The following is a 13,119-nucleotide window of genomic DNA, read 5'->3' as shown; positions in this document are numbered from 1 at the left end:
GATGCAGAAATTTTCAGATGATTGAAAAGGTTTTTGTGGAGCCATTTTTAGAGTATGCGATGCACTATGACATCCACAAAAAAACGAAACACGTCCACACATTCGAGTGTGTTGAAAGGACTGACCTCAGTACTGTACTACTTGAGGTCATAACTTTAAGCTGCCCAAGACACACCCACACAGAAGCAGCCCAAGACACGCCCACACATTAAGCTGCTACAAAGGACAGCTTACCTGAGTAGTTGGTCAAATCTCCAAGTGGCGATTTTCGACTGGACAAGCACTGGATGGATCAAGACGTTATTTTATTACACAGCCCTGAATGTTTTTAGCTGTAAACCCGCCAGGGAGGTGTGATAGCGTCAGAGAAGCAGATGAACAGGTGAAGCCTTCCTTAAAAACAAAGCAAAGTAAAATTCACTTAATGCACTGCAATATTATATCAGTTTGTGATTAAATTATATGTATTTCAATTTTATTCAATAAACAGAAAAGACTTACTATTGTTAGGTGTAGGAGCATTGATTACCACTGCCCTCGGTACCTGCACCTCAACATTTCAGCTCCGTCCTGCGATCCGACTGACCTGTGTAATGACGACTCACCCTATCTTTAGTAAACGGCTGTCCATTAGCGCTGTAGGTAATATACCCAGAAAATCTGTTATTTAAATTACTTCAGGGGTGAGTGCAGACAGAGGCCAGAACGTTTGTTTCCATCTTAAAATCTAATTTTTTTGTTCATCATCTCCATGTTCATTGAGACCGCGTTTTTCACTGGTTAGAAAATGAGCCAATAAGATGCCGTCGTTTGTCACTCGCTGCCTCTTGTGTAAGTACAAATGACAGCAAGGGACGAGTTCAATGACGTGTTGGCGACGGCTCGTGTACAGAGGGCATTAGCGTGCATGAATCGCATGTTAATACCGCTCTTTCGCATGCATACACACACATATACATACATACATATATACAGTATATGAATGTATTTATATAGACAGATATATACATATAAACACTGTATATGTAAATATGTATATATATATAAGTATATAGAATGTAAAAATATAAATGAAACAAAATCCATAAAAAGGCGTTTTTTTCCACTACCCGTGTTGCACATGCTCACTGGGCTTTCCGAGGTCTCAAGCAAGTGACGCCGCATTATATACTAGAATCTGGGACGCTGGAATTACCGCCCTGTTACTCGACTCGTTACCTAGGAAACGACAAATGGCACGTCCGGCTTTTTTCTGCTAATGGACAAGATGAACACAGTCGAACAGTTACTTGTGAAATCATTTATAGGACTGAGTTATGAAGACAGACTTCAGGTGAAAAGATTAGGACCTCATCAGCCGGATTTAATACTTGAACAGTCATCAAAGGACAAGGGCAAGGAGTACGTACGGAGGTTCACGACGAGTTGGTACGAGAAAAAGAAGTGGTTGTGTGGCAGCGCATCCAGAAAGTCGTTATTCTGTTTCCCTTGTTTATTGTTTGGCGGTGAAGTGGCCTGGTCACAGCTGGGAATAAATGACCTGAAACATCTTTCCGAAAAAATAAAGAAACACGAATCATGTAAGAGCCACCTAGACAATGCAGTAAAACTAGCTATGTTAGGCAATAAAAGTATTGCCACACAACTAGATGAAAGTTATCGTGTGGGAATACGAAAGCATAATGAGGAAGTTGAGAGGAACCGCTACACCCTGTCAAAGTTAATCGATTGTATACGGTTCTGTGGTGTTTTTGAACTGGCAGTACGCGGCCACGACGAAATAGAGTCATCCTTGAACTCCGGAGTGTTTGGAGGCCTAGTTGATTTCGTATCCAGTATAGACAGAGTAATGGAGAAACACGTGAAATCTGCAACGGTGTTTAAAGGCACCTCAAAAACTGTTCAAAACGAACTGCTCGACTGCATGCTAGACGTGGCTAGGGAGTTCATTGTAAAACAACTTAGAAGCACCGAATATGTGGCTATACACGTTGGTGACACCACCGACGTGTCAACCAAGTGCCAGTCAGCACTAGTGTATCGATATATTGATGGAAATGGTAAAGTTGTTGAGAGATTTTTCGGATTTACACATTTGCAAAATTTGAGTGCAGAATCCTTTGCTACAAATTTGCTTGAACAACTGGATTTTGTATTCCCAGAGAATAACGATAAACAAAAATTGATTTCTCAAAGCTACGACGGTGCTAACGTGTTGCGTGGGGAAACTGGCAGCGTTCAAAGGAAGGTGAAGGACATATACCCTAATGCTCATTATGTTCACTCTTATGCCCACCAGCTGTGCCTATTCATGGAACAAGCAGTGTCTAGAATCTCACAAGTTAGAATTTTCTTTTGCGATTTGTCCGGCTTTCCGGCCTTCTTTTCGCGCTTTCCAAAGAGGACAGAGGTACTGGACGCCATAGTAAGCAGAAGACTTCCTCGAGGGACAGCAACGCGATGGATCAATGTTCGAACAGTTAATATTGTCTATGAGCACAGAGAGGACCTCCTTGAATGCTTTAAGACAATCGAAAGTTCAAGAGAATTCGAGTCCAATTCTGTCCGTGAGGCGCGGGCGTTTATTCGCATTCTGCAAGACAGAGAGTTCGTTTATTTTCTTTCTCTTTTCCATGAAATAATGCCCCATGTTGTAGAGTTGTACAGTCAGCTCCAGAAGCGAGACATTGATACAGTTTTTGTTGAGAAAATTACTGCAGAATTTGTCAAGAATATCAACAAAGTACGGGAATGTATTGAGGAACTGGGTTCAAAATTGTCAGCAGATTCAGAGTTTCCTCAATGTCCCGTCGTATTGAAGAAATTGGAGCAAGTGGCAAAGAAGGTGTGTGACATAATAATTGTCAATGCGAAAGAACGATTTGCGTTCACAAAGCATCTGGTGAGTGCAAAGCTCCTACAAAGTGACTTGTTCGAAAAACACAACCAGGGATTCCCAATGCAAGCATTAAATGATACAGTGCAAACATATCCAATGCTAAACAGAGAAAGATTGCGCACTGAACTTTGTATTATATATGAAAAGCCAGAATTTCGTTGTGCTAGTGGTGCTATGGCACTATTTCGCTTTTTTATTGAAAATGATCTGCAAGATACATTTTCAGAGACTGTAACATTACTGCGAATTCTCATCACAACACCCATGACAACGACTGATCCTGAGAGATGTTTTTCAACTCTAAAAAAGATAAAAACCTTATTGAGAAACACGATGAACCAGGATCGACTCAGCGCCCTGGCGATGCTGTCAATAGAGAAACAACTGGTCCACGAGATACCAGACTTTAACAAGAAAACCATCGAAAAGTTTGCTGCCCAAAAAGACCGCCAGGCAAAGTTCATGTATAAGTAGGTGGGTAATGTTTATTCACTGTATAACTTTACACACGATCTTCTTATTGTTTTCAATGAATGTTTATTAATGTGACCTTAGGAGTGTTTTATCAGGGTAAATTACAATCAAAATTTTTTTTTTTTAGTTAGCCCTTTGTGAATATATGAGGCTTTAAGTAGTATGTAAACGTGTCACATATTATGTATGTTGAATTTCGAGAAAGCAATATACACCTTATGCAAGTGTGTGTTATGATGGAGTTAAATTATAGAATCAAGTGAACAGAATTAGGAAATATGTTAATAAGCATACACCCATTTGAAACTTTAGTCGGAGCCGCCCTTAAGAATGTACAGTACATTGTATTACATATCCTCAGGTTGTTAAGGACTATGGTACACTTTGACTCACATCAGTTCAGCGGGTGATTCGCACAAACACGCCACTGGAAATTACCATAGATTTAAAGAAGGCATCTCTGAGAATGCACTTTACGGCATTCTAATATACCAACGCCCGGGGCATCAATGGAATCTGCGACTTTCCTCGAAAATGAACATAGGCCTCATAGATGTTAGGGGTAGTGTGGATATAACACACCATCCACTTAAACACTGTAATCGGCACTGTACTTGACCACCTTCACTTACACAATTGTAAAGTTAGGTACCCTAGTGAACTGGTCTGGGGGGTTAGGGGTGCCCTGTGAGGTCTGGATCAGTTAATCGGGCTCAGTTTGCCACAGTCACCTGGTCTGGACTAACTGATTTGAATTAGCTAGACAACATCAGTTAGGATCAAGTGGTGTAGATCAGGTAGACTGGATCAAGTGGTGTAGATCAGGTAGACTGGATCAAGTGGTGTAGATCAGGTAGAGTGGATCAAGTGGTGTAAATCAGGTAGACTGGATCAAGTGGTGTAGATCAGGTAGACTGGATCAAGTGGTGTAGATCAGGTAGAATGGATCAAGTGGTGTAGATCAGGTAGAGTGGATCAAGTGGTGTAGATCAGGTAGAGTGGATCAAGTGGTGTAGATCAGGTAGACTGGATCAAGTGGTGTAGATCAGGTAGACTGGATCAAGTGGTGTAGATCAGGTAGACTGGATCAAGTGGTGTAGATCAGGTAGAATGGATCAAGTGGTGTAGATCAGGTAGACTGGATCAAGTGGTGTAGATCAGGTAGGCTGGATCAAGTGGTGTAGATCAAGTGGAGATCAGGTAGAGTGGATCAAGTGGTGTAGATCAGGTAGAGTGGATCAAGTGGTGTAGATCAGATAGACTGGATCAAGTGGTGTAGATCAGGTAGAATGGATCAAGTGGTGTAGATCAGGTAGAGTGGATCAAGTGGTGTAGATCAGATAGACTGGATCAAGTGGTGTAGATCAGGTAGAGTGGATCAAGTGGTGTAGATCAGGTAGAGTGGATCAAGTGGTGTAGATCAGGTAGACTGGATCAAGTGGTGTAGATCAGGTAGAGGATCGACCTTATGTCATAATGCTAAACCACCATTGGAATATTCTACTTTTGTTTTTGTATAAGTAACTTGGTGGTGTTGTGTAATAAACCAAATAAAACTTTATATCATCTGAAGATTCCACACTGCAGCTTAATTTCACCTCGTTATTAAACATTCTAACACTACTTAGGAGTTAGATTAGAATAGGTTAACTTCAGGGTGTTCAATCATCAGGTGAAATAAGCTGGGATGTCTAATCTTCATGTGATCATTGACTTTAAATGGCACATCACTGCACTTCTAAAGGGCAAGGCTCTTTCTAGTCAATAATTCAGGTGGTGGGGAAAGGCCAGGGGTTATGTACCTCTTCCCTTCTGTTCTGTACTTCTGGAACTTGACGTTTGTAGCGAAGAAAGCGGGACTATTGGGTTTTGTTAAAGGGTGGGGTGAGGCAGGGGGTGGGGTGAGGCAGGGGGGGGATAGGATTGGAAGTATTGTACTAGAGTGGTATTTAGGGGGAGTAGGGGATTGAATTATAAGGTAAATGAGGCGGGGTGGGTGATACTTTCCGAGCTCAACCAGATATGCTGTAGCCCAGTGAGTTTATATACAGTACAATACAGTACTAACATAGTGTACGACCAATTATTGATCACCCTTGCTATCATCATCATTGTAATGGTTTTTTCTTCATATACTGTACTGTACAATGGTGTAAGAATATTTCACGAAAGATATTTTATTGTTATTTGATACTATATGACGATGACCAATACATTAACTCACCTCTTCCCCTCATTTCCTTATATAGTTCAGTTACAGCAACAATTCCAGCTTCAGTTATGGCTACCTCTTTCAGTGCCAAAATTACCTGGGATTATTTTGTGCTTGTACTGCGGCATGGAGATTTTGTGCCATTAATAGCTACACACTGCTTGTGGTCATGAAGAAAGTCTCCAATCCATGCTAGGATGCTCCCCCAAAATTCCATACCCTTTCAGTTTAATTTACGACCTTTCATGGGGTACATTATCGAAAGCCTTAGCAAACTTCAGTAATTGTATCACACAAGTGTGTCCCGGCACAAAACCATGTTGGCATTCCATTACTAGGTTGTATCGTAGTACTGTAGATGTTTCATCATGGCAGCTTCTATTATGCTCTCTAGTAATTTACACAATATGCTGGTCAAGCTCAATCAATGGCTTATATTTATTTGTGGAGTGGCGATCTCCGTTTGAATATAGCACTCACATACACCATTTACCAGTCGCTGGGTATCTTTTTCTAGTCCATGCATCTGTAAGAACAGAATTTTAAGGAGCTCAGCAAGCTCGTTGCATAACTCTCGTAGCACTCTGGGATATACGCCAACAGGGCCAGGGCTCATATGAACCTTTAGTGTTGACATTTTGTTCCTAATACTGTACAGTCTTCTGAGAACATAATGTGCATCAGCACTGTATCAAACCGTCTTTCCTCAGATCCTCTCCTGTGAACACTGAGGAAAAGATTTGTTTAATGCCTCTTCTTTGTCCTGTTCTGAGTCTTTAGGTTACAAATTTGATATGCCCACGGATGTCTTTAAATTCGACTTTGCGAAACGGTAGAAAGCCCTTGGGTTTGACTTGACGTCGCAATCTGCCACTGAAACTTTTTCAGTCCTACTCTGACTTGATTTGGTTCCTGGACCTGGCATACATCCTTCTGTCCTGTTCATCATGTGTTGTGACTCATCTCTTGAATTTCTGAATTTCTTCTTAACATTGTCAGCCGCCGCATGGTGAATGTGTACTAATGGTCTCCTTGGTTTGGTTTGGTCTTGGATATACTGTATATTTATCAATCATGTATATAGTGCATTTCACTATGATGTTCAGGGTAATACAGTATCTGCATTCTTGTTTACCAGCAAGTCAGACACTCCTTTAAAGGGCCTCCTGCTGAGATGGATGTTGGTAATCGAGGCAGAAAGATTATAGGACATAATTAATTTTCTCGAGAAAATCCATCGCCATTTTGTCGTAGCTACAGAAACATATTCATCAGTGACACTTTGATCCATTCACTCTTTACATCAGTCTACACCACTGCTCATTAGTCATCACACTGACTGTTCCCATAACTCTCAAGTTTTCTGGAGTCATTGAAGTGTTGTCAATGCTTTGGGACACAAGATAACTTTCAGACACCTTTCCTTTACCTCAAGATGTATTTTGGCACTGAATTAGTGGCTGCTACATTTACCTACTGTTACTGAGGGTTAGAAAGATGTTGCCAAGATCTTTATGGTTTGTCACTCTTCATTTTTTCCATTTAGCTCATGGGAATGATATTTTCCTGATGTCACAAGCAGCCTTCATTTCATATACTGCACAGTACTGTATTGTAAATGTTGTGCTGTTGACCTTTCTGGAAGCAATCACACATCTTCTAAAATCACATTTCATGAAGTAGCCATTAGCAGGTCAGACTAGGTATATTATTGGTTCTTAGAATCAATCATATCTCCTTCATTGATGAGTATTTTTAGGGAAGTAACACCCCACAAAAAGACTTTTGCATCGATAAACAATACCAAAGTGCTGTCAATTGTCCAAGAATTCTACAAGTAAGAAACTGGATTCCCTTTAAATGTCCAAAAAAAAAAAATTTCTTTTATACTTAGCCTCCTGCCTATATTACAGTACTGTACAACTATATCTTCAATGATAGGGCTGCATTCCTCAATACACTACTGTACTGTGAACTGAATAATTTTACAGTAAATTGAATCATCTCATCATTAATTATACAGTATTATACATTGTAATCCGAGTACTGTACACTACAAGAGACGTAACATTTTATTGATGGTCGTCTTCTTTTTGAAAGCCTCAATACACCACATTACCTTCAACTTAACAACTAAAGTGATGGGTTTGCACGCTCTCTTACCATTGTCACTTTCCTGACGTTAACAAATACTGTGCTGTACTCTGTATGGTAAATCACTTGGAAAATACAAGAAATTCCAGGAGAGTCATGTTGAGACGTGGAGTTGGATTCGCTAAATATGTCAGCTTATTAACAATTTTGTTATGGCTGTAGCCAGGCAAATTGTTTAGAACTTCTGTAACTCTCATTTTCTTTATAAATTAAAGATATACTTACATAGCCTTTACACCATAACACAATGAAATATAATCTAAAAAATATTGTAAATAGAAATAAAGTTGTAAATTACTTGCTATTGTAAAACTATAAACTTGTAAATATATATCATAAATCAAGATACAAATTCCTTGTAAAAACAATACAGCAGTTTTGATCTAATACAGTACTTTCACTCCCCAGCTTGGATAATGACAAAGTGTACTGTACCCACACTTTTGAATCACGAACATCACATTTGAATTACTAGAGTCATTATGTTAACACAATGTAAATCAGGAGCACATGACCGCACGGGAGTCACTGCTTCATCTGCCCCCACCCGGGAGAGATGACAGCGAATTTAGTCTTGCAAAATGGACCCTAGTTATCAGTTAATCCTTCATTTCCTTTTACTGTACCTCAATGTGTGGATGAAAAAGGGACAAGGTATAGTGTTGGGAGGTCTTTCAGGTTCTCTTGCTAGTACTATGAAGTAGTTATCTATAACACGAGAGCTTTATCTACTACAGCTCAATATCCCTTCCTTTGATAACAACATGCTTTGAGGAATATTATGCTCACGTACCTATTGCAGAACCATTCAATCCCACAGTTATAAAATGGGAACTCAGGGTGAATTCCTAATTTCTTTAGTTAAGTTACAAGTGCATTTTAATTTCCATACATTTTCATGGTACTTGAGATCTAGTGAAATAATAAGTTATCTTTTTGAAAATTTAAGACTGGGCAAATTTACCTGCATTATAATCTTTATTTATGAACAAATGTTTTACGAGAAATAGCACAAGGATGTTCATACATTTCTTTTAATAATTATACAGTAAACCTTCTCAATAGGGGACTTCTCAATACCAGATACAGTACTTGTTTGGTCAGGAAAACTTGCTAGATTCAGTGTGGCTGAGCACCCCAGCTGTCCAAAACCCTCGGGAGGGTGGTCACTACTGTACATGTGATTGGCAGACTGAATGATGTTGTGCTGTGATTAATCAAGGGTTCCCATAGTAGCTTCCCCTCACTGAGTTTGAATACTGTATACCTATTCAGTGTTCTCCCATGTCTCACAACACCTTGTATTTCTATATGTGAAGACGAAATGTACAATGTGTCTCCATGTCCGAGTGAACCTTAGCCGGTTTAAGTGAAATTTGGGCAGTGAAGGTAAATTGTGTACGAGTGAATCTGGTCCTCGTGAAGCCGGTGAAAGTGAGGGTAGGGTAACCTGTAGTAACAAATAGTGTACTGTGTGTATCTTAGTAAAGAAATTTAGTTTTACAGGTGTACAGTCCATCACTAGACTTAAAGACATCATAAAAAAACACACAAGTCCTGACAGGCACTGTAAAATATCTGACTGAACATTGTGTAGTGATCTCATTGAAAACACGTTAAGCTTTTAATTAATGTAATATTTTTTGGTGGGAGGAACTTCAAGACAACTCTATAGAAGAGGCAGTACTGTACTGTACCCTACTTGTTTATCACGAATTCACATAATACAATTTTGGTTCATTGCAACTTAATTTCAATGACCAAAACATTAATTAGCTCTTTTCTTTTTGCAATGCTATTTAGTTTATTTAATTGTTCTTTATTATTTCACCACTTATGAACTCATTAGTCATTTGGGCAGCTGGCTGTTCTTTTGTTACCGTTATGAACTTTACTGTCCCGTTAGAAAAAATCAACAACTTTGCACACATATCAACATGACCCTTCTAGATGCACAGGGAAGTGTGTCAATATAATTACAGGTACTTCTCCACAGCAGGTGTTTAATGTGGATGAGACTTGATTATTTTGAAGAAAATTTCAGATAGAACAAACATTACCCAAGAGAAGAGTGAGCCAGGTTTTAAGGCTGTATTAAAGGGTATAGCTGTACTAAACATCTATTATCTTTTAATTTTTACAAAGTTTGGTATCCACAAGAGTAAAGTTGGACTTACGAACAAGCCTCAGGAATGTAACTCGTTCCTAAGTAGAGGAGCACCTGTACTGTGCCGACTTGAGTACAATTTTATCTATAGAAATTGGCCCAAATCATACATAATGAACACAAGACCTGCCAATTCTTCACCAAGCAAACTTTATATCACAAAAAAAAACCAATATTCAGTCCATGAAACATCCCCTTAAACATATGCTTTCTTACAGGATAATCAGTTATGCAGATTGTATTTTTGCACAAATGCTAATGTTGTCAGGAATGGAACCCTTTCAATAAATAAGATTACCTGTACAGAACTAGGCCCCGTTCCCCTAAAAATCATAATTACCTTGTAAATTGTGTAAGTTACATTCACCAAAAATAAGAACAGGCATTCTTGTAGTAGTAAACATCTTGTTGATCTGAAGCAAATTTCAACAAGATAGATCAGTAGACAATCAAGTGTATGTCATTCTCATCTAAATAATTCTCCAGTCCTTTGCAACAAAAATAATCATATTACAAAAAGGATGAATTTCAAGCTCATGAAATTCAAAATAAGTTAGAGATGGGAAGCAAAATTTCATGAATTCTGGTAACTTCGCTATAATAACCAAACTTATGTTGTAATGTGTTCAAAGTAATATTCACATAGAACATTAAAAAAAATGATTAAACAAAATCATTTAACCAGAACAGACTGTCAGGTAGAGGTTATTATAAAAACATACCATCGCCACACTCAAACAACAAAATGGAGCTCTGCCAAACAGTTTCATCTTTTACAAATTTCAGTGTCCATTTTTTCCCCTTTATACTTTTTTCTCTCCTCTTCTTTTCTTTCAAAAATTTCCTAATTTAGTACTGATGTTTACCTGCTGGGGTGACCATCAGTCTTTTCCTCTGTACAATATCTTGTGTGGAGTAACATTATAATCCCTTCACTACAAGGATGCCTCATACACAAGGGGTTAATAACGTTCTGTACAGTATACAGTATCTTGATCTGTCCTACACAATAGTGGAACAGATTTAAAGGTAAATGAATGATAGACAATAATTAATTAAGTGCAATTAGTCAACCTACTAATGCACTTAAATGAAACACTTCTTCATTCACTGTGTCAAGAACTAATGTTCACTGTTCACCAAGATTTAAAAAATGTAGAGCAGCAGAACACTGAAATGATGGTAATGAACTTGTAAAACCATCAAACTGGTATTAATGATTTTTTTCACTCTTGCAGGTACTGTACTGTACGATCCTGTTGAGGCACACACAAGCTGACTGGAATCAAGAGCAACACCAACTTTCATACTGTTTTAACTGCCTAATCAGATGTGTCTTGCAGTGGTGTTTAGGTATACGTATTCTTTACATAACATACATACAGTAAACCCTCAATTTATGTTGCCATTATATACCTGGATAATGCCAAGACTACTGGATGTGTAGACACCAAAGTCATTATGGGAAATGGTGGGAAGCATCAATGTCATAAAACTGTAGCACCAAGCCCACTAAATGTAGCAGTAATAAACAATAATAAAAGTGCTTTAATAGATAACTAACACTCACCCACTCCTAGGTGGATGTGGCTCCCAGCTTTTAATTCCTCTAAGTAGTGAGTGTAGGCCCTTAGCTTACTCTATATACGTATAAGCGATAGGTTTAAGAGGAGTCTCAACTTATATAGAAGCCATAGTTGTGAGTACTAGAGATTAGAAAAGAACAGTCACACAAAGATACTGAAGCCTGAAAAGATGTTGTGTACAGTCACCCACATAAGTCCAGTTGCCTCTTCTCCTGAACCACGAACCTGAAATTCAGACATGTGAACATGGAGCTGTAGACACCGTTGTATTATTCTGTTCACAAATGCTCCGTATTCGCGAGTCTGAATCTCAGGGTTGGTGGTTCAGGAGAGGCGACAGGACTATTGTGGGTGAACTTTACTGGCCCCAAAATATCATTCACGGTACAGAAAGTTTTTGTGTAGAAAGGAAATTGCCTGTATCTTCATCTCTTCATCATCCATCAGCAGTAAAGTGAAGCAGATATGGAAATACTGGTAATGGTTTTAACTACAGTAGTTCGTCGCAGTATAATCAAAATCACAAACTCACAGGCCATAGAAATTGAGGATCTAGTGTATATGCATGTTAGGATGTAAAATGCCATCAATGAGAACATTTAATCCCACTGACTTAAAAAAAAAAATTCCAGGCTTGAATATTTTAGGATAAAGATGGATGGATAATCAGGGAATTTTTATATTGTATCAAATAAATTTTTGGATACACAGTGATCACTCCAGTAACAATAACTGAACAAATGTAATTAATGTTAAAAAGTACTTGAGCTACACAATACAGTACTGTATATCTCAGGACTGGAGAGATTGTTAGGAAATTAAAACTTAATGTAACCTTATGATGTCAAATGTACGGTGTCATAAAAAATTAATACAGAATTGCAAATACAAACAAGAAAAACAAACAATATGTGAAATATCTTTTGTATATAACAATGGCAAAAGTTTTCAGAACTAGCAAAAACCAGGTATAGTAGTTGTTAAACCTTCACCAACTGTCTACACTCACCTACAGGTACATTGTCTTACAAAATAGTTAAGTTTTGGCAGAATATATTTGTAATATTGATAGTGCCATATTACATAAGAACATAAGAAAATAAGGAGTCTGCAATAGGCCGGTTGGCCTGTGCATGGCAGCTCCTGTCGAGAGTTACTACCACTCTCTATCATCCATGAATCTATCTAGCCTCCTTTTGAAACTTTCCAGAGTTCCCGCACTTACTACAAAGTTGCTAAGCTTGTTCCACTCGTCCACCACCCTATTTGTGAACCAGTTTCTTCCTATCTCCCTCCTAAACCTAAACTTATCCAACTTGAATCCGTTGCTCCGAGTCCTATCCTGCTCGGATATTATAAGAACTTTATCTATATCCCCTTTATTGATTCCTTTCACCCACTTAAATACTTCTATCATATCTCCCAGCACTCTTCGTCTTTCTAGGGAATGCAAGTTAAGTTTCTTTAACCTATCCTGATATGGAAGGTTTCTAAGTCCCGGAATCATTTTCGTCATTCTTCGCTGCACCGACTCTAGTGAATTGATATCCATTCTATAATAGGGGCACCAGAACTGAACCGCATAATCGAGGTGCGGCCTGACTAGTGCAAGATATAGTTGCAATAA

At 38.6% G+C, this 13,119-nt stretch overlaps 1 protein-coding gene across 1 annotated transcript; it reads left to right on the top strand.

The window, feature by feature from the left end:
• Positions 1-1,191: 1,191 nt before the first annotated feature.
• LOC121860134 (zinc finger MYM-type protein 1-like) lies at positions 1,192-12,645 on the top strand. The gene is made up of 2 exons (XM_042357170.1): positions 1,192-3,373; positions 11,145-12,645. The coding sequence occupies exon 1, from the start codon at positions 1,259-1,261 to the stop codon at positions 3,371-3,373; it is 2,115 nt and encodes a 704-aa protein (XP_042213104.1). The 5' UTR covers positions 1,192-1,258; the 3' UTR covers positions 11,145-12,645.
• Positions 12,646-13,119: the final 474 nt, after the last annotated feature.

Source organism: Homarus americanus, unplaced genomic scaffold (assembly GCF_018991925.1).
Source record: "Homarus americanus isolate GMGI-L3 unplaced genomic scaffold, GMGI_Hamer_2.0 scaffold5831, whole genome shotgun sequence".
NCBI classification, from domain to species: domain Eukaryota; kingdom Metazoa; phylum Arthropoda; class Malacostraca; order Decapoda; family Nephropidae; genus Homarus; species Homarus americanus.
The sequence above is the reverse complement of the archived record's forward strand: the minus strand, read 5'-3'. Positions and strand labels throughout refer to the sequence as shown.